The sequence below is a fragment of the Salvia hispanica genome, chromosome 1, assembly GCF_029641045.1.
Source record: "Salvia hispanica isolate PSC_SH4W2 chromosome 1, Shi_PSC_v1, whole genome shotgun sequence".
NCBI classification, from domain to species: domain Eukaryota; kingdom Viridiplantae; phylum Streptophyta; class Magnoliopsida; order Lamiales; family Lamiaceae; genus Salvia; species Salvia hispanica.
The window spans coordinates 3,790,749-3,817,813 of NC_142692.1; the positions used below are offsets into that span (position 1 = coordinate 3,790,749).

Sequence of the window (27,065 nt, forward strand, 5' to 3'; positions counted from 1 at the left end):
AATTAATACGGGTTTTAAGAAATATTAATGAAATAATATTAATTTCACTTTTATTTATGAAATGATGACATATTGAAATGAGGGATAAGAAGAGATTAATCTCAATTTTAATATTCCATATTATTATTAATAATTAGAAGTTCGTTCAACGATAAATATAGTTTTAGAATTAATTTCAATTATTTAGATTTTTATATTCGTCGTCAACTCCCACTGAATGATCTACCAAAACCGAAATCTCACTATACGCAGAAAAATATCTCAGATTCAAACATCTTAAGCAGCTCCTCTTCAATTTCAAACGTTGCCGAGGAAAATCGGTATAAATTTTTACGATGTACAGATTTTGTTGCATCTCCTTGTTTCTACTGGTGGTGATCGCATCAATACCGCGGAAATCTTCGTGCAATTCCATAGTCAATCCGTCCAAAGTCAGAAGCATCTCATGGAAACCTAGGTACTGAATACTGATCCCTTTTGTAGTGGACATTGTAATTTTGTTAAAAAATTTGCTGTCAGCTGACATTTGTGTGATTGAGTTGCATTTCTCGCGTTGCGATTCAGAGCTTTTGTGTACGAAGGTTTTCTTACGGATGAGGAATGCAATCATTTAATTTCTCTGGTGAGTTTGTGTGTTGATTATTGTGATTCTCGGTTTCTCTCTATTTTGAAATTTGAAGCGGTTACATTGATTTGTGTGATCAAATTAGGCGAAATCGGAGCTGAAGAGGTCACAGGTGGCGGACAATGAGTCTGGGGAAAGTAAGCTGAGTGAGGTTCGGACTAGTTCTGGAATGTTTATTGCGAAAGGGAAGGTACGGCTTTACTGTTTTTCCAAGGATAGAATTATGTAATTGATTCTAATTTGCTATAAGATGATGCTTTGGAGTGTTCGCCGTCATTTTTACAAATCCGTGTTTCAATTGATGCAACTGATTGATGCTGTTCTTACTATCAATTAAAAACATAGTATTTTTTTTTGATTAAGCTGGTACCTCTGCTAAAGATAGTGATGAAGAGGTTTATGGGTGCTTATGATATATGGATCAGACAAATGCATACGATCTTTTTGTCGATGATATACTGATTGCACGTAAAATCTAACTGTGAGTGATATGCGGGTTCAGAGATCTTGGTACCCTTGTTTAAATCTCAATTGCTCGTGTATCAAGTGTTTATGCATTTGAAAGTTCTTACTTTGTGAATTCCAAATACCTGAGTCGGATGCTTGAAATGTAGTAACTATAGGCACCGTGTTTAGAATTAAGGATTAAGAAAGCAGGTTTTGTAGAACTTATTGTGCTGAATCAATCAAATCAAGATCAGACTGCTTCCCTTCTTTCATGTTTTTCCCAACACACTTATGTCATTATCTTTGAGAATTTTCTGAGTTCCATGATCTTGACTCTTTTCCCTGCCACGTGTTACTAATAGGATCCTATTATTGCCGGCATAGAAGACAAGATTGCAACATGGACATTTTTACCAAAAGGTAACATTTTTTATGAGGATATACAATAGAGTCATAGCCAGCATCACCAGCGATCATAACTCCTAGTCTGTTGATAATGTTTAGTAATATCTGTTTCGATTCCATTTTAGTTTTGATTCTTATTAATGCCATGGCAGTTCTTTTATATCTTTGGTCTATGTTATTTTTGGGATAATAGAATAGAAACCACCTTGGAAGACCAGACAATAATTAATGTTGTTTTTGTTAGATCTTGTAATTTAGCCATTTTCAAATTAACTGAATTATACTACTTTAAGAGGAGATCAGGAATATGCATGGATAGAACACATTAGTAATACCATATACTTCATAGCCATAAATATTACGATACTTAAATCGTAACCTGTTTGTCTTTTTCGCATTGCTTTCTATTTAGCTCTTGTAAGCTTCCACTTTGTTTCTATCTTATCTTGTCTACTGAGTAAATCATTGAGCTTTCAGTGATCTCTGTAATTATTACTACTTCTTAAAGGCATCCCTAGGTTTTATTTGAGGTCTTGTACATTGATAATTTATGTTTTGGTATTTTTTAAAATCATGAACTGTGTTGTGGCCATTGAGAACCATGATTTGTACTACTACTGCTGCTTGCAAAGCCTGATCTTTCATCCTGTTCGTAGAAAATGGAGAAGACATACAAGTATTGCGTTATGAACCTGGACAGAAATATGATCCTCACTATGACTATTTTGCGGATAAGGAAAATATAGCTCGTGGTGGACACCGAATAGCAACTGTGCTGATGTATCTATCTGATGTTGAAAAAGGAGGTGAAACTGTCTTTCCCTCTGCAGAGGTTAGTCATATCTCTAGGTTCTACTGTTCAAGATAATTGGGTTTCACCATCTGGCTCAATCATCCAGGCCTGATCTTTAACCATGTAAACTAGAACTCTTTGCTAGTTTTCTTTAGTACTAACTGTTACAGGGCAGGAGTCGTTCATATAATAGGATATGGTGATTACTGATTACGAAGCAAAGAACTGTGAGGGGTAGCTGCTGAAAAAAAAAAAACTGCGAGGGGTTACAAGATGTGAAAAGATTCAGAACTCGGTCATTGAAATAATGGTTTCTAAATCAAGAGCCAAATGTGTTATGTTTTGATGATTAAGCTTTTAGGATGTAATTAATGACCACAATGCAGTAAAAATAATGGAACCAAACTCTGTCTAGAAGCTTAAAATCTCAAACATATTTGGAAGCTGTTTCAAAAAGTATGAACTCAGCCACACTGTTAATTGAATTTGTCATCTAAATGCCAACTCCTTGATGCAACCATGCAGGAATCACCTCGTCGTAGGTCTGTTTCAACACAGGAAGAGTTCTCCGAGTGTGGAAGACAAGGTCCTGCAGGTGAGACAATAAGTCAAGTTGCAAACGATTTAGTTAAAGTTCTAACTATGCAAGCAGCAATCTGACCTCTTTATTCCTTTCCCAAATTTTCCAGTGAAGCCACGCAAAGGGGACGCACTCCTGTTCTACAGTCTCTATCCAGATGCAACTCCAGATACCACAAGTCTGCATGCTGGCTGCCCTGTGGATGAAGGCGAGAAGTGGTCTGCAACGAAGTGGATTCATGTCGATTCCTTTGATAAAGTCGTAGGCGGAAACTGCGCCGACTCAAATGAGAATTGCGAAAGATGGGCTTCCCTTGGCGAGTGCAACAAGAACCCAGAATACATGATCGGCTCTTCGGACCTCCCAGGTTACTGTAGAAAGAGTTGCAAAGTATGCTAAACCTTTGACCTATCTCTCACTGAAAAAATATACATGGATGAATACTCGTTCATTACACTTTTCTGTATCTTCCGACAATGTCTTTCCTTTGTTGTATAATTCTTGCTTGCTGTTATTCACTGAGTTTTGTAGTCTTGGTGAACAAATGTCTATTTAATCATGTTACTATATACATAGACTGAGAGGATTATTAAAGCCAAAATTTGTGAAGTTTTTGTGTCTTTTCTTGGAGCCAATATGCTCTTGCACATTAGTAGAGAGGGAGAGACCAACAACAGACATAATGACCAAGAAGAGACATATATCTGATTTTTTGGTCCAGTGTCGATGTAGGTGTCAAGAAATGGTTAGTTTAGATTAGTTTATTAGATTAGTTGTCACTTGTCAATTATTGGTTCTCTTTATCGTGAATATATGACTATTAATTTGACATAACATTTTCTTGTATACTATCACGCTTCTTTGTTAATGCAATATATTAATGTTTTTATGATATAGTAGTAATATGTTTTTATAATTTATAGGAAAAGTATGTTGCTTTTTATGTTAGTTGTAAGATCGTGTAAAGATCATTAATCACTTTTTTTCTTCGTTAATAGAATAAAAAAAACCTTTATTTGAACCACATCTCTATGTAATTTCGAACATAAAATTGCGTATAAACATGGCTAAATTCACAAAATAATATTAATAAGCATAATGATAACACGCATCATAATAATGATACCAATTTTGACTAACCGACTATTATATTTACGCGTTATTAATATCCCATCATCTCTCAAGAAATTTAATAAATTGTACTACAATAAAACTCGAGCAAACTTGATATCCAAATCAATTTTTAAATGGGGCCTCCAACAAACCTAATGCACGTTGTATAGAGGCACTAAAAATGTGCTAAAGCATCTATCTCTAAACAAACATCAATCATCTTATCTAGTTATCTATATTCTCTGAAAAAGGATTCTGCAATATTGTGAATTTGTGATTGTTAAGGTGCTGTTCTCCTATTTTTTTTTAACACAAGTTATTCAGTTATTTAATCATTTTTAACTGTTACTTTTGTTGTAAGTTGAACGAAAATATGAAAAAATTTACTTGAGAAAATTTAGTGGTTGTGAGCCTTAATTTAAATTTACTGTCCAATATCTTGTTCACGACCTTTATGTCCTCACAGTTTTCACAAAAATATAGTCATTTTAATTTCATTCTATATATGTTTATTAGAAAAAAACTCATTTAATAGTGTGACACGTGAAATTATGGGACACGGGATAAACTGAATAAAATGTTAATTTGATGAATAAGTTGCCAAAAAAAAGTGATGATTAGTTCAAAACGCAATATCCACAAAACATGGAGGCAAATTTCCAATTACCCTTCTTGTATTAGTGCAATTATTTAACAAGAACAACCAACAATTATTGGAGCTTAGAACTTAATTAAAGGGAAGAAGAAGTGAGGTCTTTTCATTAAGGTAGGTGCAAGAACTTACCCAACCAGTGAACCTTAGCATATTTTTTAGCAAATGGTGAATACAATAGTGTAAGTCAATGCCCTTTCTCCAATGCCACTATTCAATCACATGCTCAATTTTTACTTTACTTCCTTTAATCAATGTGTGTGTGTTTTATTTAAGTCTAATATTCAATTTTTTCTTATTAAACCTAAGAAATGAGGATATTATTGGATTGGTAAATTTTGTTCAGACTGACAAACTTGATTGATTGCAATTAGAATATTAAAAATCCAATCTTTTATGATTTGTAGATGAGTATTTTACTTGGTGTGTATGATAATGTGGAGTTGTACATCTCATAACACAGCCCATCTGCTGACAGGTACAGATTTTGCCCCTTCCAAAATTTAATATTGACAAGAAAGGAGACTAAGGAATAGCATAATTTGAGGTGACAGCATGTAGAATCTGCAACAATAAAATATAATCGACAAAAAAAAGAGTTGGAAAAAAGATGGAGATAGGGGGGGAGTATTTGGAGATTTTGGGAGGCTCAATTTTGATGACAGAGTATAAAAAAAAATGTTGGTGGCTGTAAATTTTGTGTGGTGTGTGTGAAATAAACAGAGATAGAGAGAGAGTCCAAAACTTTACTAGCTAGCAATCACCTTAAATCCGGCAAAAAATTGGATCTTTACAGCAACATTGAATTCACCAAATCCTCTTTGAAAGCATTTATATCTCTTCTATTATTGTACAACTTATTCCTCAAGATCTGCCAAAAATCCCAACTAGAAACAGTTATCTTGCATTCATTTTTTCTGATCAAATGGAGGTTCAGTTGCAAAGGAGCTATCTTGAATATTGCAATGCCTTGTTTCGTGAGGTAACAACGTGGGGAAATGCTGTCATAATTTGTTTGGTTTTTTTGTTGTTGTTGATGATTTTGTGTGTGTTTGGTTGAAGGGATTCTTGGATGGTCAGTTTGTTCAGCTGCAGATGCTTCGAGATGACAGCAATCCTGATTTTGTGATGGAAGTTGTGACCCTTTTCTTTGAGGATTCTCAACGAATTCTCAATGAACTCTCCAAGACCTTGTCAGAACTCCCTCTCTATTATTTCTGAGTGGTGTGTGTGTGTGTGTTTTATAGTTATCATAATAGTTGATGCATGTGTGCAGGGATGAGCAGAATGTGGACTTTAAGAAAATTGATGCTAATGTTCATCAACTGAAAGGTAGCAGCTCAAGGTAACAACATGGTACCTTTATTTGTTTTGTTGTCTTGTAATCTAAATCTTCTAATCAAAGAAAGAAAAGCAAAATTTGTGTAAGGGTGTAGGTTTCTTGGGGAGCATTATCAGAAAAAAAGATTACTTTTTTAGGCAACTTTGCTGAGATTTTGACATTCTGTAATTTTAATCCAACTTTTGATTCTGTTTCCCACTAAATGTAGTGCTAGTTTGGATTTCTTGATTTCAATTCCAAACATGGTCTGTTTGTAGGATGTAATAAAAAAACAATTGGTTTTGACAAAATCAAGGAAAAGATAATATTTTGAGGATGATTAACAAAGGAAAATTCCATCTGATGTATTTACTCTTTTCTGTTTACAGTATTGGGGCTCAGAGAGTGAGAAATGCTTGCATTGCCTTCCGCAGCTTCTGTGACGCGCAAGATGTTGAATCGTATGGCTTCTGCATCTTTGCCTTTTTTCCAGATCAAATATGTCGAAACCATCTATAAAGTTTCGACCGTTTGGATGGTGATTGAGGTCTAAAGTTAACATTTTTTTTCTTACAATTATAGGTGCCTTAGATGCTTGCAGCAAGTTCAGCAAGAGTACTTGCTAGTGAAGAGCAAGCTCGAAGCTCTACTAAGGGTGCGTAAAGAACCTATTTTCATCTCAAGCATTGAATATCACTCATTCGGATGAATTTTGGTAGTAGTGACATAAATTGTGCTATTGGTTTCAGCTGGAGCAGCAGATTGTGGCAGCCGGTGGAGTGGTCCCCACGTTGAACGACTTCTCCTGAGGTGAAACGGGGCGCGCATCTAAGTTAGCAGTGTTGGTGGAGAAACTTGTGTGAGTTTTTTGGTGGTATCAGTTTCCTGAGATTAAAAAGGTTGTTCAAGCTTTGAGGTTTCTACTTGTATGAAAATTGGTTGGTCTTTTCAAAGTAGAAACTCCTGTCTTAATAGTGTATCTATCTTCTGGCCATCAAAAAATGTTTCTGAATCTCCAATAACTCCATGTTTGAAACCATGAATCATTTGATCATACTCAGTTATCATCATAGAATGCAACAAACAATTCCTTACAGCATTTTCATAGTAAGAAGATGACTTCTTTGTTGTTATTTTTCTGTGTTTGTTTCCATAACTTAAAAGTCCTCTAATCAAGGCTCCATATTTACCTAATTCATGCTGACTATAGGTGAAAAAATGTCAGAAAGATTTCACTAGAGCTGTTAAATGAACATTTTCTTGCTATGTAAACATGCCCTCTTTAAGGCCATATTTCATTCATTCCTCCCCAAAGCTACAATTACAGCAGATTGCTCGCTGCCACCTAGTCGAGCAGCGAGGCCAAAGCATCCACATATTCCACTACTCTCACTGAACCCTTCTTTTCTCTTCATCTTCAGACAAAGCACCAGTTTTCAGCCCCTTAACTTTCCTCATTCCATAGGTTGTCTTTAGATTTGAATCACTGCTTTCTCTGTACCACAAACTAATATGTATTACGAGGCCTTCTCAGTCGATTCATTCTTGAGAGAAGACACGTTGTGAACAGTGCTTCTGGTTCGCGTAGAGTTTTTCTAGAGCCTCATCCAGTCGACTGGCTAGCTCTACGTTGAACGTGGAGTGGGATGAGTGTGATGTTGTGTCGTGATTCGAAAAACTGTCTTTGCAACCAAATGGTCTAGAAACATGCTGAGCTCTACAGCATCATTTGAGTGGATGTAGATGGCATTTCCTTTCTGTTTTCTGACCTCTGATATGCCCTCCGACTATGAAAAATTCCTGCAAAATAACAAAGAAGCACCAAATTTTGAAGAACGTTGTTTTGTTACACTAAATAATTTTCTTTCATAAAGAAATTAAATAATTTTATAATTACAGCTTTCAAAAGTCATGTTCCGCCATAAAGCTATTAATATTTTTTCATTCTTCAAACTGTTATTATTACTCATTCATTATTTTGAAAAATAATTTGATACTATAAGTCAAATTTTATTATGTACGAATATTTGGCAATAGTAAAGTCAAGTAGTATGAAGTACCCCATCGAGTATAATCTCCTACAATTAGTAGGTAAATTGTATTCTGACCCATTATTTCATATGGTACATGTGGATGATGTCTAATTGGTTAACTAAAAGCGCATTAAGAGGTCAAATTCCAACCGTTTAATTTTGCACTAATTGTTATCTACTTATCTTTTAGTCGAGATTTGTGATAACTTGAATGAAATATATAGCTACTTTAAGATGGATTTTATCAAAAATATAAGAGCTGGAGAAGGGTAAATAATTAATTGACGTGCAATTAACAAATTATATTATGAGAATGTTCCGATCAAACAAAGATATGACGTGCAATTTAACAAATGTCTAATTTAAATTTTTTATAATTTCTTAACTGAGAATTTATTATTTATTATTATTTTTAGTATTATTATCCTGCAAACATTATATTTTATCATTCGACAAAATTCTAGTAAAGTTATAAAGTCAGGATAAATTAAACATGTAGGAAGCTCTGACTAAAATGAAGTAGAATCTAAACTCTAGCCCATAGAAATATACTCCCTCCGTCCCCTATTAGGAGTCACTCTTTGATCGGGCACGGATTTTAAGAAATGTAAAGAAAAGTTGGTTGAAAAAGTTAGTGGAATGTGGGACCCATTTTTTTTATATTGGTTTTATAATAAAATGTGAGTGAATTGAGTTAGTGGAATGTGGGACCTACTTACCTCTTAATTAGGGACGGACCGAAATGAAAAAGTGTAGCTCTTAATGAGGGACGGAGGGAGTAGAATAGAACATTAATTAGTGACTGGACCACAACATAAATGAATGACTGCAGAAAACTGTCACAAGCACCTAAGAATTCATTCAAGAACATACAGAGATGCATTCATGTCACACCATGGAGGAATATAGTCAAAGGAATGATGAATTAGGGGACATAATTCAAGCATTTGATAACTCATCTATAATGCCTGCACATTAGTTACTACTAGTGTATGAAGAAACTTCATACCAGACCAATCAACATGAAGTTCTGCAAACCTCTTCGGCCTCATTTTCAGTTGTTCCACATAACATCATACAAAGGACGAGGTTCACCCGTTTCGACAGTAAAGAAGCAGGTTCCGCTTGTTAGCTTATCTCGAGTCTCTTTTGAATTTCTCTGGGAGAAGCCATCACATGATATGCCCATCCATTTGTATCAAGAATTCAAGATAGATAGGTAGATACGTAAATAGATAGATAGACAGATAGATATAAGTTACAGAATACAAAATCCTATATTCGTATCTTATAAATGCAGCAGTATGAGTACACATGCACTAAACAAAACCATAACATAATGGAGAGAAGCATGACCTTAAATCTGAAAGGATAGCAATGAGTTACCAACAAACAAAATAAAATTATCCAGATACCACATCACACCAAATTTGCAAGAATCCAAAGATCACAATGCCTCTAACAAATATTTTCCGGGTAGTTAAGACAAGCAATAAGTTGTCCAACAGTATTAGGACGAGATATTTATTTCTACAACAAATCCTCCACAGTGACATATTTCTCATACAGCAAACTATGGAAGCTAAATTGGGTCAAAAAAGAACAAGAATTAAGTACTATCACATGCTTTCCAAGTAAACTGAAAGGGATCAAATCACTTAGATGTAGCTAAACTATTAACTGGCAAGTAGAAGACAAGCTGATGACAGAAAAAGAGAGCCAAATGATATAGAGTAAATCACAGATCACCATGAATGATGCCATAAATCTGAAACCATTTGCTCAACAAAATGCATATATAACATATCTTTTTCCCATCATTCATCACTAATTTAATAGCCACTGTCATATAATCACCCACATCCAAACAACTATGAGACGTCTAATATGACCTAGTCACACGCAGGGTATTCATGGCTCAGTTTGGTCGGTTTCAGAATTGGACCGATGAAGTCAGCTATTGAATATTACAGGCCATAACAAGACTGCTTGGGTTCAATTTGAGCTGGTCAGGTTGATAAATAAATGAATTTATGAAATAAAGTTCGATGTTGCATAATCCTTCAATAAAATTCCTATTCATATTATAGCTAATGACTTTAGTATTTAAGTTCATGCAAACATCTCTATAGAAAATTAACAACAAATAATTTTTGAAAACAATGCTCCCACCATTCCACTATGAAGCAACCAGAGAGTTCACAAAATTTAAAAAAAATGTTAACACAGTCTAATCATAGTTACTGTTTAGTATGTCGCTTTTATTTGCTACAATGCTTGAACCCGCAACATGCAGTTTATCAGGCTTAATGTAATCTAACAATGTAATTATACTGAACCATACTTAGGTATATAATCAACCACTCTCTGTCTAATTGTCCAGAACTCATTGCCAAATGTCTGTACTGTGTGGGAATCTTATTGAAAGATTCCACCGGATGACTTATAGTTGCAGACACGTCTAAACAACAATCCACAAATTGAAACAAAGAAATAACTCAATCCAATCCATCAGCACATAGCACACAGAATTTAATCTCGGAATGGGTCACAGCCATTTATTAGAAACCCACGAAGAGCGCATGTTTCACTTGCTGAGATACATTTCAAAATAGAGATTTATTAAAAACAAAGAACATACACAAGGTATAATATAACCATCCTCTCCTTCAATTAACAATATCCGAGAAATTAGTATCACGGTAAAAGTAAAGCATGCCTGAATTACTCATTCTTCCCGAATCCAGCTCAAGAGGTACATCAAATTTATTCAACATATCGAAATCTACAGCGTTGAACATCTACTCTATCAATACAAAACATTCACCCCTATATTTCCGTGGACATAAATGTAAAATGGGGAAATCCTCATTAAAAAGAACATTTCAAGTTTCATACTATTTCACAGAACCTGACCGAGAAGAATCCTCCTGGCTGAAGAAGAGGATTTCTTATTATCATTATATCCTGAATCCGACTCATCATGAAACCATCCCACTGATCTTTGAGCTTCTTGTACAATTTGTGAAATACCTAGAAAACATAATAAAATAGATATTATATACGAAACCGAATCAACATAAACAAAGCACATAAATCCAAATGCACAATATGGGAAATCTACTCTAGTGGCTCCTTGAAGCTTAACTGATCAACCTTATGCACACAACACAATCACAAACACCAAGGAGAAATAAGGGGATTTTACATTGGTGCATATCTACATTAGATCCAGAGCTAGTATTATCCATTAGGTGTAGCATTGGCAAAACCCTACTCTATTGTAAGCATATGCATAACCTTTCACCAATCAAGACAATTTTGTAAATTACTCCTATTTTTCAATCCAATAACACTCTAGAAGCAACCGAATAGCACTGTAATACACTTGTAAAAGCAAAAAGGTCTTAGTTTCAGCGGAATTAAAGCTTGATCATAAGAAAACGTAAATAGAGATAAAAAAAAAAAACCTCCAGAAACGGTTTGTTTATTGTGGCGGATGTCGTGAACGGTAGCGGAAATTTTCCAGTAGAGCGGGCGACCGACATAGAAGAGTATCAAAGCCAACACCGCCACCAGCAAAAAGCGGAATGTGAGCTTGGCTGTAGAAGACGCCATTGTTTTCTCACTCTGGTTTGTGTGTTTGGGCGTCGGTGATACAGAGATGATTTAAACGTGTTATATATACTCCGCTATTCGGTGGAAATTTAAAAACGCTCTTTATATATTATAGTAGAAATTTATATGACAAGAAATTGAGATTAGTTTAATATAGTAATATAAGGAACTATACAAACTGGAAAATAAGAAATAAAATTCGAGATATTAGTACAAAAATCTTGTAGATCTAGAATTAAGTGTTACTCCTACAATTCACAGATAAATAGTAATTTTCATCTTTTTTCGATGTGGATATGGTATTACCGTATTAGGTTAATTACTTAACCACGTAATTAGCATGATATATAGATACATTATGTTTAGAGCATCTCTAATGGTACATATGCAAGCAATGGCCAGCCACTCTCTCTCCCTGCCACGTCAGCAGCACTAAAAATCCACCTGCCACATCAGATTTAGGCCAACCGCAATAAAAATAATTTAAAATATACTACATTTACGGAATTAAAATTACGATTAAATTACGGAATTAAATTTACGAGACATATACGAGAAAATTCATTAATTGCATTAAAAAAAGGTGCATAGATAAAAAAATTACATAATAAAGAAAAAAACACAAATTACGAAATTAAACACAAAATACGGAATTAAATTTACGACAGATATACTGGAAAAATTCGTTAATTTTATTTAAATAAAAAAAAGTACATTAACTAAAAATCAAAAAAAAATTACATAATAAAAAAAATCCGGACTTCCACACACGAGCCACCGCGCCACTCTACTCCTCACTAATTTATTAAAAAACTACATTAAAAAATGTTAGTATGCCTTGAATCCGTTATAGTTTGCCGCTAGTTGTTGCTCTTGTACAGAAATTTAGAGATAGAGAAAATCGCGTTTATATAGTTTTTCAAAAATTAAAATTAAAAATAAAAAAAATTAAAAAATAGCGCTGGCCGATCGGCATGCCACAATGGCGGCCAGCGCCATCAAATCGGCTAGCCCACGCCGAAATTTTTGCTGATTTTCCGCTGGCCGCCTCCAATGGTTCGGCTAGCCGATCGGTCAGCGCCGCGAATCAGCTAGCCAGTCGCTAGCCGACCATTGGAGATGCTCTTAATATTCAAAAGGGAAACAATGTGTTTATAAACGATTTCTTGGGGAATATATTAATATCGAAGTTTTGACCTCACTTATACATGTAAAATTACATCAAAACATTTCGTGTTAAAAGAATAATATAATTGCATTAATACATTTCGCCTTAAAAGAAACCTAACGAAAATTCAATTAAATGCAATCATCCAACAATCGTAAAAGATGGTATTTTTCTATTTATATCATAGATTATAATTTGATTATGTAAATCCAGCTAACGTATTTTGATTTAAGAAAACACAAAATCGCGTGCAAATCTAAAATTTGAATTTTAACGAATTTTTGTTGGTTGTCATTTATATTTTTTTCTCTAATTCTTTTTACTTTTTTTTTAAAAATTGATCTTTGAATAGTCATTTAGTAGTCTTGGACTCCTGGGATATTTTTTTTGGAGAATATGCATCTATAAATTCTTTAGCATTGATATTTGAGCTTCGTAACGTCAAGAGAAGATTTTCTTTTCGCCTTGTTTTCGAATTTGAAAATTCACTAAAATGTGACATTTGTGTGAAATTTCTATCACGAAACTTACTAGAAATGTAGCTGAATCTACAAAATATAATTATCTTTTTGTACATTTTAGTAACTTTGTGTCTAATTAGAAAAAATGTTTTGGTCCATATAATAAAAAACGTAACAGTTAACAACATTTTAATCAAAATTAGTAACTTAATTTTATTTAAATCAACCAGCTGTATATATCTCAATTCTCAACCATCTTGCAGTTGCTTGAGTTATTACTTATCAAGCTATACTTGTAGTAGTTCAATACAAATCAATTCTCATAATAAAATTTCAAACAAAAAAACACAACCTTATTAATTTTACCCTACGAAAAAATTTAAAAAATTGGATTTTTAGACAAAATAACCACGAAACATGCAATTAATAAATTTGAAAAAAAATCTACCATTATCAAAGTTGCCAATTTAAACACCTGCCGATCATTCTCGCTTGTAGAATCAAACTCTAGGCGTTTAACGTTTCAAATTGGAAAACGAATATTTGATCAGCACTCAACAATTTCAAAGGCAAAATAAACATATAATCGAAATTGATCACTAATGTAAATGTCTGGATTAATTTTTTTTTCGGCTTCAAAAACTGTATATATATGCCAAAGCAATTCCAAATTTCCAAAATGAGAAATGAAAATTGATGTCACAAACAAATCTTATCAACTTGGCAGTCGGAAAAGCGAAAGAGAGAGTTAATTAACTAGAATCAGGAGGAAAACACACATAAAAGAAGAGTGATAATTATGATAACATCAGTCTAAAACACTTTAACTTTAAAATTGGAAGTTGCCAACTTCTGCATTAATGCTGCATCTTCCTTCAGAACTTTAACGCGGACAAGAAGGTCAAGTTGGTCTCCATGTAAATCCTGTTGTTCCTCTAATATCTGTTTAGCTGACAACACCACCGATTCATTGCAATATTCCAATACAATTGACCTGAGTGTTGGTATTTCTCCAATTTCTGCTGGAATCTCCTTCAATTCTTTTAACAAAGAAAGATGAAGCTCTGTAAGAAGTGGAAAGTGGGAGCTGTCTTCCATTGTCCAGTGTTGTAGATCACCACAATCATACAATGTTAGTGACTTGAGTCTCTGGAATTGGTCTTCCATTGTTTCCCACTCACGTCTTCTGAAGCGACCTTCATATAATACGAGCTTCTCGAGAAGTGGTAAGGAACCTATCGTTTGCAGTATGTCCTCCCACTCCAAATCACTTTCTAGCTTGAGAAACAACTCTTTAAGGGAGGGTGGGAAGTTGATCTTCTGTAGATACTTTCCAATATCAGGGGAGTGGGACCACAACGACAAGGATTCCAGTTTACTAAGACAGTGAAGACAGCTCAAATAGTTCACTCCATCAATTAGCTGTCCATCATATGTCATACACAATTCCTTGATATTCGGAATTCTTTTAACAACATCTTCACTTCTAGATTCTCCATCATAATAATGTCATCGTCCGCGCTCGAAGGATCTGGGATATGCAATCCATACACCTCGAGATGCCTAAGTTTATACATTTTCCAGATTTCAGTTGGTGCAGTCAAACCTCCTCCACCCAGAATAATTAGTGTATCTAAATTCCAAAGCAGATTGATGGAAGAAGGAATTACAAACTTCTTATTAATAATTACAAACCTATGGTATCGCGAGTTCATCAACTTAAACACATTTAGTTGTGAATACTCCGCTTCACTATTCCAATTATTGGAATGCAATAACCTCAAAAATCTAGAATTTGAGAATTGACCAACTGTTTGATTACCAAATACTAGATAAGAACGAGCATGGGGCATATATTCCAAGGCATCTTGGATTTTCTCCTCTGAAGTGCTTGTAGGAATAACAATACGTTGTTGGCTAATTAGTCCCTGAGGACTTTCTTCCCTCAAGACATAAAAAAACCTCTGTTTTTCAGCTTCTTTCACGGATAGATCTCTAAGCAAATCATGAATTTTGTAGGATTTTACATCACCAAGTATCTTCGACTCATGAACTAGAATGAGATTTCTATCCACTAGCTCTTTCAAGTACTGTTCAGCAATTTTTGTCAAGCTCTTGTTGTCTATTGGTTTAAGAAATCCTTCAGAAACCCATAGTCGGACGATTTCTGAAGGATAAATTTCACCGTCTTCCTCAAACACTCCCATATAGAGAAAACAAGGCTTTAGATAAGCAGGCAAGTGGTTATAGCTCAATTTCAATATTCTCAAGCAATAATCATCATTCTCTGAATTCACTATTGAAGTTAACTTTTTCTCTATGTGCTCCCAATATTCTAGTGTAAGTTCGAATTTAGCCATTAGACCTCCTACCACAGCAATAGACAAAGGAAGTCCATTACACTTTTCCACAATTTTCTTTCCAATACTCTCGAGATGAGTAGGAAAACTTTGTTCCCCAAATACAGTTTTGGAGAACAAAGTCCAACTACTAACCTCATCTAGAAATTCAATCTTAACGAGGCTATTGGAATCAGTCAAGTGGGCAGCTAAGTTTGACATTCTAGTTGTCACTATTATTCGACTCTCATTATTGTATTCAGGAAAGAAAAACTTCATCTTATCCCAGACCTCTATGCTCCACATGTCATCCATTATAACGAGATATCTCCTACCTGATAAATATTTGTAAAGTATTTCTCCCAAGTCTTTTTCACTCTCTTTGCTCAAGTACCCTCTAGCTTGAGTGAGTACTTGCCTAAGAGTTTCTCCGATATTATAATCTTGAGAAATGGTAGTCCAAACACATATATCAAAATGCTCCTTACAAAGCTTGTGTTCAAACGCACCTTTTGCAAGAGTGGTTTTTCCGATGCCACCCATCCCTACTATAGGGATGATTTGGCGCCTGGCACGTCCTCTAACAAGCCTTTCCAAGAGCTCAAGCAGCACACCATCAAACCCTACCATGCGATGGTTCTTCTCAGTGGAATTGGATCTTAAACCGGCATCATCAGAACCCGAGTTTCTATGGTGAACTACCTTCTCCCTAGTGATCCCAACCACCTCTTTCTTGATCGAATCAATTTCTTCTATCACATTTTGCAGATCTTGATAGAAGTGGATGCAACTGATTTGTTCATCAGCACCATCATCAGTTGTTGCTACTGAAGTAACTTGAATGGTGTCAATGATATAGGACTCAATCACATCTTCAGCTGTATGACTTGCATCTGCAATGCGAATTAGGGGTTAGTTTATTTCGGTTATTCTGATATTTTTTAGCAAAAAAGAAATTAGATTTTATTTAAAAATAGAGCATGTACCAAATTTGATTTCATCTAATTAACATGTATCCATATCATTTCTAATCAACACCAACAAAAAAATAATTTGCAATATTCATACAAAAATATTTAAATAAAAAATAATTTATCGCCAACGTGAGAGAAATATTAAAATGAAATAATTAGCATCTTTCGAAGTTCCAACAAACATTAGAGCTTTCTTGCTCAAGCATTTTGAAAAAATCTACTCACCCATAATGCGAATCTCCAATGGATCTGCTTCGTCGCTGTAGTCGTAGGGTGACTTGTAGCTTTCGAGAAATTCCTGCAAGAAGGTAACTATTTCGGTGAGAGATTTTACTTGTTGGTTGTCAAGAGAAATCGGAGGGGAAGGATGAGTTTCAATATCATCTATGATACGCATAAGAGAAACTAGAGCTGCATAAGCAGCCATCTTAATTCTATAAATAAAGCACAGATTAAACACAATGTGAACTAATTTGATCAGATGAAATTTCGACACCACAATTAAGACTTAAAGCTTAATTTTTTGAGATCCAAAGAACGAAATTGTGAAGTAGAATGTGATTTAGAAGACAACTTCTGTGAGCACAAGCAAGCATTTATGATTTATCCTTTGGCCTAGCGACTTTTTTTTAGCCCCACAGATTTATTGCTGTTGCAGTTAGTTGTTGGAATAGTCAACTATCATTTTACGAGGTCTTCTTTAATTTGATAAAATATTCACCATATTATTATATCTGTCTCATAAAATTTGTCATATTTTCATTGGACACGAATTTTAAAAAATATAATAGAAAATGAGTTAAAAAAAGTTATAAAAAAGTAGATCCTGCTACTTTTAGAGTATTAGTTTTATAATAAAATATTTAGAGTATTAGTTTTATAATAAAATATAAATATATATGAATTAGTGGAATATGAGGTTCACTGCAAAAAATTCTATAAAATATAAAATATGATACTCCCTCCGTCCCCCAAATATTAAGAAATGTAATAGAAAGTGAGTTGAAAAAATTAGTGGAATGTGAGTCCTACTTATAAATATTACTATCTCCGTCCCCCAAATTTTAACACAGTTTACTATTTCGGTCTGTCCCCGAAAATTTGACACACTTCACCTTTTACCATTTCTGATAGTGAACCCCATATTCCACTAACTCATTCCTACTCACATTTTATATAAAATTAATACTTTAAAAGTAGGACTTACATTCCACCAACTTTTTCAACTCACTTTCCATTAAATTTCTTAAAATTCGTGCCGGGTCAAAGTGTGTCAAAATTTGGAGGACGAATGTAGTAATTTTATAATAAAATATGAGAAGTAATGAATTAGTGGAATATGAGGTCCACTAAAAAAATAGTAAAAAGTGAAATGAAATAAATTTTATGGGAGAGACGAAAATAGAAAAATGGGGCAAAGTTTGAGACGGAGGTAGTAAAATTTAAGAGATCAGAGCTAGTATAATATTTCAAAATGAAATGCACAAATAAATGTGCGTGACAGGCTGGTTTATTGAGGACAATTTTGACAAAGTATAACTGGTGCGGTGGTGCCCACCCAGTGTGGGCCATTTCAGCAACCAATTCACCAAGTTTGAAAACAATACTCTCTCCGTTCCGGAATAGAAGTCCTATTTAGTTATGACACGGATTTTAAAAAATATAAAAAAGTGTGGATTGAATAAATTAATGGAATATGAGTCTCATTTATGTATATTAGTTTTATACTCCCTCCGTCCCAGAGAAGTTGGCATACTTTGAAAATGGCACGGGATTTTAGGAGGTTTTGTTTTGTGTGTTAAATGGAGAGAGAAAATATAATTTTTATATTCATGTGAGAGAGAACTCTTTCCAAAAAGGGAAATATGACATCTTTTGTGGGACAAACTAAAAAGGAAAGTGTGCCAACTTCTCTGGGACAGAGGGAGTAATAAAATATAAGGAAAATAAATTGGTGGAATGTAGACCCTTCTTACCGTGAACCTACTTTTAAGTGTGTAGAAAATAGTTTTATGTACTAACTGAAAAAGAAAAAATATATTTTTATATTTTAAAAAGGGAGTACGAGTATGATCAGGGCTTGAACGCAGTGAATACCATGGGCCTTGACACCACAAGCCCACACGACAATAAGTATTACATACTCAATGTTCCACGTTAGTTATAAAAGCAACTGGCGTGATACTCCCTCCGTCCCAGATAATTCGTCCCAGTTTTTCATTTCGGTCCATCTCACATAATTTGTTCCATTTCACTTTTATTATTTTTGGCAGTGGACCCCATATTCCACTAACTCATTCCTACTCACATTTTATTATAAAACTAATATATAAAGATAGGACCCACATTCCACTAACCTTTTCAACTCACTTTTCATTACAATTCTTAAAACCCGTGCCCGGTCAAAGTGCCCCGAATTATCCAGGACGGAGGGAGTATTAATTTGTAGATTAAATGAACTATCTCCTAGGCTAGTCTTTGAATCGAGTTATCTTATTTATTATATAATATTGGTACTTACACTTAGAGCTGAACGACTTGTATTAGTGGTCTACGAAAGACAGTCGCAACCAATAAGTACGTTTGGGAGCGGACTTGGAGGGTTAGCTGGACAAAGAACCTGCCATAACCATCGAAGACATTTCCCTTTAATTGGTGTGATTATCATAGGATAACATCAAGTCTTTAATTTGGGAATATACAAACTACTACTTGCAAGCATGTAATTTAGAACAATATATATAGTCCATAAGAAGCACATGTCTTCTATTTTTCTATTTCCAATTCTTTTAAGTTAGGATATGTATGAATGAAAATTCGTACTCTATTTAGAATTATTCCTAAAAAAGAAAATGAAATATAGAAGCATTCTTTTGTTACTTGGACTTCGTACAAAATAATCTTAGTTGCAAAATTATAATGTTTGAACTAAATAATAGAAAAATCATTATCAGTTTGTGAAAAAATCAATCACAATGTACATTACAAAAGTTCATGACACAAGTAGAATTGCAAGTGAAGTACCTAGCTTAGAGCCCACCAAAGCTGATGTTTTCGACTCTCTTCATTGTGCGGAAGTTCCCACCTTGAGGACAAGGTGGATTTCAATCGTGGGGGAGTTGATACGAGTATATTTCATATTTTGTTTAAATATTTTAGGGATTCATATATCTTTTTCATATCTTTGTTTTCTTGTTCATTAAGTTAGTTATTAGCATTATAAATAGGAGTCATTGCAATCATTTGAAGGCAATCAAGAATATTAATATTATTTTATCGTTCATTGGCTTCTCCAAAGTAAGAAAACCGTCGTGTTCGACGGGCACTTGCCCGCGACAGGCATTTATTGATCGCCGATCTACGGACGCCAATCAGCCCGATAGGAGCTTTATCCTATCATTCAACAACCAATAAGTTTCACCCTGTCATTCACTTCAATAGAAATATGAAAGCCTATTCCAATCCTTCCCAGTGAACCCTTTCATTTTGTATATATACTGGAAAAAAGAAACAAAATGAACATTCTCTAAAGCTATTGAACATTCTAGCTATGAGAACCAGTCGAAAAGGTTTTGATTCTAAAGATGGATACGACAAATTTATCTATGGCACGAGCTACCTAGGATACTCTACAAGATAAGTGTATAAGACAACTACCAACATGCTTTGAAGACAGGATAATTTTGCAAAATCTCCGAACCTCATATTACAAATACAATTAATGTATTTTGATTCAAAAGAAAATACGTGCAAAATCCAAAATTATGAACTTTGTTGATTTTTTATTGGTTCTTATTGAATACGGGCCTAAATGTTCAAAATTCAAACATTTTACCACATTTAAGTTCAAAATATGTTGTAATAATATTTTAGAAATTTACTGGATCTAATGCCCAAAAATAATTCATTTATCAATTTATGAACTAGAAGAAATATTCAATGAAATGAGAGAAGATTATTTTGTAGCATGAGCGATGGGAAAATACATAGTTCAATTAATTTTCTGTTCCATAGATCAACCTTAGTGGGCTCCTCAATAATAAATTCAAAGGCGGGCTTCTACACTTTTGAAAAGCCCAAATTTAATCTGAATCTTAATCAATATTTACACCTTTTCAAACCGAAATCAATTATTTTAAATATTCTTCACCCGACATTGGCCATTTTATATGGGGATTTGTAGAAGTGCCACAAGTTTTGCAGCATAGTTTTATTCTTGCATGGGTCAAGGATTCAATATATATGGATCTTAGTAGTTTTATTGATGGTTAGTAATAAATTTTATCTTAGAATTTTGAGAAAAGATAAATGTACAATTATTGTACAAGTACATAATATCTTTAAATTTTTAAATTTAATTGAATTTACTTAAAAATTATTTATGTTATTTATTATATTATATGTAGCAATAAGAAAGAAGTGATATAGAAATTTTATGTCAAACTGTAACATGATTTCGATGTTGATTTGAATTAATTATACGATATCTAGTAAAAAAAATAAGTTTTTTCTTAAATATACAAATATTAAGTTAAATTTTCAAAAAAATTTCAAAGTGTTGCAAAATGATTAGTATGAAATTTATTTTAAATCAGTTAATGTTTATAAATCGATTTTCAATATAAAATTTTAAAAAAGTTCGATTATGTACGTACAATTATGTACGATTATCACTACCCCAAAAATTTTAAAATAATTAAAGTCCAAATTAGTTTTTATATTTATCTTATATATTTCTTTCACTTTTACATATTAAGTGTAGTAACATCGTGTCACAACATAAATAACGGTTCACAACATTTAAATCAAGTTAATAACTTAATTGTATTTAAATTAACCATCTATATTTATCTCAACCATCTCAATTAGACTTGTACCTAACCATCTCAAATAAAGCGAAAGAGAGAAAATTAACTAGAATTAGAGGGGGAAAACACAAAAAAGAAGAGTGATTTATTGAAAAAACATCAATCTTACTTACTCCAATATATAGACTGCACTATAACATTAAAGTTGGAAGCTGACCACATGCACAATGCTTCATCTTCCTTCCAAACTTCAGCGTGAACAAAAAGGTCTCCATTCAAATCCTCTTGTTCGTCTAACATCTGTTTAGCTGACAACACCACCGATTCATTGCATAAGTTTAATTCAATTAAACTGAGTGTTGGTATTTCTCCAATTTCTGATGGAATCTCCTTCAATTTAGATAACCATGAAAGACGACGAAGCTCTATAAGACGTGGAAAGTGAGAGCTCTCTGTCACTGTCCAGTTTTCTAGATCACCACATTCATACAATTCTAGTGACTTGAGAATAAACCCTTTAAATAATTTTGCCCTTCTTAAAATAAAGAAACGGATTTTTAGACAATAATCTTCACCATGAAACTGGTTTCAAAATAACCACGAAGCATGCATTTAATATTTGAAAAAATCTACCATTATCAAAGTAGGCAATATAAAATGGAATTCTAAGATTCTACTTATCATTTCATGATCATCGAACACCTGCTGATCATTCGGCTTGTTTCAAACTCTGGGTGTTTAGCGTGTCAGAATTGGACAATGAATATGTTGGGAATTCTTGTATTCATCTAATGAGCGCAGCGGAATTTGCATACAAGAATAACAGATCTAGATTCATAATCATATTGCAAGTTGAGCATGTAAAACACAACAGAACTAAATCTTACTTGTTGTGTAGTTTTCTTCTGTGATTGAATCCTGCAAGTTGAATCCACCACTATCGAGGTCCACGTGTAATCCAATCCGATGCAGGAACTATCCCGGTACAATTGCTCCGTAGAAGAATGCTAGGAATTCTCTCTACAAAGCTTTACGTATTTTCTCTCTAATGTTACCCTATTTCTGTTCTCCCACAATGGAGAATAAATAACCATTATATAGATGAAGAGTCACTAGGGTTTCATAATTGTTGGGCTTATGGACTAATATAATTATAGCCCAACTATAATTAATTAATCCATATTAATCTAATTCTAGCCCATATCCTTTCAATCTCCCACTTGGACTAGCATTAGATATAATACGCAGTTCCAACTTTGTACCCTTGAGCGGATCAAAATACACTTATAGTGTGACCCTTTAGGCCCTCAATATTGACGGCGATCTAATCGAAGTCTGCACAAAACTCCTAGACTGCGTTGGCAGCGTAGCTCGATATATGAAGGACGTTTACGTGAATTCGGTAAACAAGCCTTTACATAAAGTTTATAGTAATATCCTTTCATTCACGAACCACCCGATTGAGCCTAAGATTTGCTATGTGTCATCCAAAAAGCTCAATCACTTTATCTCATCTTTATTAAATGACCCATTCGATCATATTCAATTACTTTAATCGAATATATCTTTGCATTGGCCAATGACTTAATGGTCAAGTAATATAGAGAATTTGAGTGTTCTCTCGAAATTCTAATCGAGGAATGAATCTCATTCTTGGCTCAACTACCATTTTCATTTATCTTATGGTATACCCAACACAAGTCCGTGTCTCAATCCTCCTTTGGGAGGCAAAGCGTTGGACAAGATCAAAGCACACCACTCAACAAACAAAATGTGTAATGACCTCAGATCCAAGGACTATTTCTTACTTCATGCACTAATAAACTGTAGACACTTAACAAAACAGTTTAATAGTAGGGTATACCAATACTCTCCAAAGTATACCATGTGTCCATCACGAGTATCTGATATCTCATAGTTGTGAGAACAACTACATTCTCGAAGAATGTGATGCAAACCCCATGCTAACCTGTAACATATCATCAATATCCCATTCTTGATGATCATTGGTTAGGGCTATTTTAGAATTATACTATATCATTAATGTCTCACACCATTAACGACAGTCATAATTCAAGGGAACAAATATTTAGAATAAAGACAAACATTTAAACAATTATTCTAATAAGTGCACAAAACCCATAGAAAATTAAATTTTCATATAATGTGATCAAGTAATATTGTCTCAACACAAAAATGTTTCTAAGACATATAAAACTTTAACTCCCACTGATTCAAAGCCATCTACCAACATGCTTAACACCTAAGCTCTCAAAGTGCTTGTTGTGTTTTGCTATACATAACGGTTTGGTGAAAGGATCAGCCAAATTATCATCAGTGGGTACTCTTTCTAATTTTATGTCGCCTCTTTCAATTATTTCTCTGATCAGATGATGTCTTCTAGGAACATGCTTGTTCCTGTTCGTAGCTCTGGGTTCTTTTGCTTGCGCAACAGCACCAGTGTTGTCACAGTACAAAGGTATTGCACTACTGGCACTCGGAACAACGCCCAGTTCCTTAACGAACTCTAACAAAGCAACAGCTTCTTTGGCAGCTTCAGATGCAGCAATATACTCGGCTTCGGTAGTGGAATCGGCAGTTGTACCTTGTTTGGAACTATTCCAACTCACTGCTCCACCATTGAGGATAAAAACATATCCAGACTGAGACTTATAATCGTCATGGTCTGTTTGGAAACTAGCATCAGTATACCCAGTAACTGATAACTCTGGTTGTCCACCATAGACTAAGAAATATTCTTTAGTCCTTCTAAGGTACTTAAGAATAGTCTTAACAGTTTTCCAATGTTCCTCACCGGGATTTTGCTGAAATCTGCCTGTCATGCTAAGCGCATAGGCCACATCTGGCCTAGTAGATATCATGGCATACATAATAGATCCTATAGCCGAAGCATATGGGATCCTCTTCATGTTGTCTCTTTCTTTGTCATTAGAAGGACAATCCTTCTTTGAAAATACAATGCCATGTCCCATAGGAAGAAAACCTTTCTTAGAATTCTCCATTGAGAAGCGCCTTAACAACTTGTCTATGTAAGTGGATTGTGATAATCCCAACATCCTATTTGGTCTATCTCGATAGATCTTAATTCCAAGGATATAGGAAGCATCACCCAGATCCTTCATCATAAAGGATCTAGACAACCACTCTTTCACGGATTGCATCATGGAACGATCGCTTCCCATAATCATGATGTCATCAACATATATGATAAGGTATACGACGTTTCCATTTTCACGTTTACTATAAACACATGGATCCTCTTTGCTTCTGACAAAACCAAACGATTTGATTGTTCTGTCAAAACAAATATTCCAACTCCTCGAAGCTTGCTTAAGTCCATAAATGGACTTCTTTAGCTTGCACACTGCATTTGGCCTTTCTTTCGATACAAAACCTTCAGGTTGTGTCATATAGACATCGCCTTCTAATTCTCCATTGAGAAATGCGGTTTTGACATCCATTTGCCAAATATCAAAATTGTAGTATGCAGCAATTGCAAGTAATATCCTAATGGACTTGATCTTAGCAACTGGCGAAAAGGTTTCATCATAGTCAATGCCTTCGCGTTGACTATAACCCTTTGACACTAGCCTAGCCTTGTAGGTTTGTACTTTGCCATCTGCATCTCTCTTCTTTTTGAAGATCCATTTGCAGCCTATAGGGTAAACCCCATCTGGCAAGTCAACTAGTTCCCAGACTAAGTTGAAGTACATCGAGTCCATTTCAGATATCAAGGCTTCAAGCCACTTCTCTCGATCGGTGTCTGACACCGCCTCGGTATAGGTCTTAGGCTCATCGTCATCTAAATCAACTTCATCATCTTGGTTCTCAACCATTAGATTCAGTCTCTCAGGTGGACGACGAGTCCTTCTAGGCCTATTGAGTTGGTTTTGCTCTGGTTCAAGCTGTTCATTCTGTATATGAGAAGGTTCAGGAATATCCCCATGATCTTCTTGAGGTGGAGGTGATGCAACTATTGCATCATCTTGTCTTTGATGCATCTCATTGTCTTGAGGTGGTCCTTCGAGAGTCTTTCTAAGGTCCTCTCTAAGAGTAATTTCCCCTCCCAATAGATCATCAAAAATTCTCACTGAGTTATTGTTCAAACCATTTGACAATACCTCATCCTCAGTGTTATCTTGTGGTTCTTGAATTTCTTCAAGATCTACAATATTGTGACCTTGTTCCTTTAAGACATAATTGTCTTCAAGAAACGTCACATTCCTAGATATTATCACCTTGTGATCTCCAGGGCAGTAGAATTCATATCCTTTAGTTTCTTTAGGATATCCCACAAAATAACATTTCTCACTTTTAGTTTCCAATTTATCAGTCATCATTTTCTTAACAAAAGCTGGACAACCCCAGGTCCGGATATGGTTAAGACTTGCTTTCATGCCACACCATAACTCATATGGTGTTTTCTCAACTGATTTAGAGGGAACCCTATTTAGAATGTAAATAGCCGTTAGTAAGGCATGACCCCATAGGAATAAAGGGAGACTGGCGAAGCTCATCATGGATCGAACCATATCTAATAATGTTCGATTTCTCCTTTCAGATACTCCATTCATTTGAGGTGTACCAGGAGGTGTCCAGTCTGACTGGATTCCATGTGACTTCAAGTAATCAAGAAATTCTCGGCTCAAGTATTCCCCTCCTCGATCTGATCGAAGAGTCTTGATACTTTTCCCAAGTTGTTTCTCAACTTCACACTTAAACTCTTTAAATTTCTCGAAGGCCTCGGATTTATGTTTCATAAGATACACATATCCATACCTTGATAAATCATCAGTAAAAGTTATGAAGTACGAATAACCACCTCTTGCTTGAGTTGGAAACGGTCCACACACATCTGTGTGAATTAACTCTAGCAAATCCTTAGCACGTACCCCTTTCCCGGAAAATGGTTTACTTGTCATTTTTCCTTTGAGACAGAATTCACAAGCTCCATATGATTCTAAATCAAATGAAGTGAGATAGTCTAACTTTCTTAATCTTGCTATTCTTTTCTCATTAATATGACCAAGTCTGCAATGCCACAGATAAGTTGCATTATTCGTATTACATAGCTTAGGTCTTTTGTTTTGCACATTGAGAATATTTCGTTTATATTCAAGCATATATAATCCATTTTCTAGAGTGGCATTTCCATAAAACAATCCATTAAAAGAAAACGAGCATCTGCTGTTTGCAAAATGGAAGGAAAAACCTTCAATGTCTAACATCGGAATGGAAATAATATTCTTAGAAATAACTGGAACGAAATAACAATTGAACAATTCTAGTCTATGTCCTGAGGAAAGATCCAATCTGTAAGTCCCCACGCATTCGGCAGCAACTCTTGCTCCATTCCCAACACGCAAATCAACTTCCCCAGGCCCACTTTCCTGCAATCACTTAGACCCTGCACATTATTACAAATGTGTGAGCCACAAGCTGTATCTAATACCCAAGATTGTGAATTATTCATAGACATATTTATCTCAATGACAAACATACCTGAGCTCCCACTTTCTGCACCTTGTGCCTTGAATTTTGGGCAGTCTCTCTTCCAGTGTCCCTTCTCATGACAGAAAAGACACTCATCCTTTGATAACTTCGACTTCTTCTTAGCCCCTCCACTCTTAGGCTTTAGAACAACATCTTTAGATGCTTTCTTCTTCTGTTGCTGCTTATTCTTCCATTTGGAAGACTTCGCAGAAGA

General features: G+C 34.6%; 3 protein-coding genes and 2 pseudogenes across 4 annotated transcripts; 2 read left to right on the forward strand and 3 right to left on the reverse strand.

The window, feature by feature from the left end:
- Positions 1–186: 186 nt before the first annotated feature.
- Positions 187–3,459, forward strand: LOC125224142 (putative prolyl 4-hydroxylase 4). The gene is made up of 7 exons (XM_048127500.2): positions 187–457; positions 565–622; positions 711–815; positions 1,435–1,492; positions 2,134–2,309; positions 2,796–2,865; positions 2,960–3,459. The coding sequence occupies exons 1-7, from the start codon at positions 336–338 to the stop codon at positions 3,247–3,249; spliced, it is 879 nt and encodes a 292-aa protein (XP_047983457.1). The 5' UTR covers positions 187–335; the 3' UTR covers positions 3,250–3,459.
- A 1,731-nt stretch (positions 3,460–5,190) lies between these two features.
- LOC125222698 (histidine-containing phosphotransfer protein 1-like) lies at positions 5,191–6,990 on the forward strand. Its single transcript, XM_048125456.2, has 6 exons — positions 5,191–5,597; positions 5,678–5,808; positions 5,892–5,960; positions 6,326–6,397; positions 6,519–6,591; positions 6,686–6,990. Exons 1-6 carry the CDS (start codon positions 5,541–5,543, stop codon positions 6,743–6,745), a joined length of 462 nt encoding a protein of 153 aa, XP_047981413.2. The 5' UTR covers positions 5,191–5,540; the 3' UTR covers positions 6,746–6,990.
- Positions 6,991–10,618: 3,628 nt separating this feature from the next.
- On the reverse strand, positions 10,619–11,629 carry LOC148933115 (uncharacterized). Its single transcript, XM_089062414.1, has 2 exons — positions 11,440–11,629; positions 10,619–11,002 (listed from the first exon to the last, which is right to left on the reverse strand). The coding sequence occupies exons 1-2, from the start codon at positions 11,585–11,587 to the stop codon at positions 10,872–10,874; spliced, it is 279 nt and encodes a 92-aa protein (XP_088918540.1). The 5' UTR covers positions 11,588–11,629; the 3' UTR covers positions 10,619–10,871.
- Positions 11,630–13,909: 2,280 nt separating this feature from the next.
- LOC125217693 (putative late blight resistance protein homolog R1B-16) lies at positions 13,910–17,128 on the reverse strand (annotated as a pseudogene). The gene is made up of 2 exons (XR_016136480.1): positions 16,755–17,128; positions 13,910–16,448 (listed from the first exon to the last, which is right to left on the reverse strand). The product of XR_016136480.1 is annotated as a putative late blight resistance protein homolog R1B-16 (transcript).
- Positions 17,129–23,571: 6,443 nt separating this feature from the next.
- On the reverse strand, positions 23,572–24,270 carry LOC148933116 (secreted RxLR effector protein 161 pseudogene; annotated as a pseudogene).
- Positions 24,271–27,065: the final 2,795 nt, after the last annotated feature.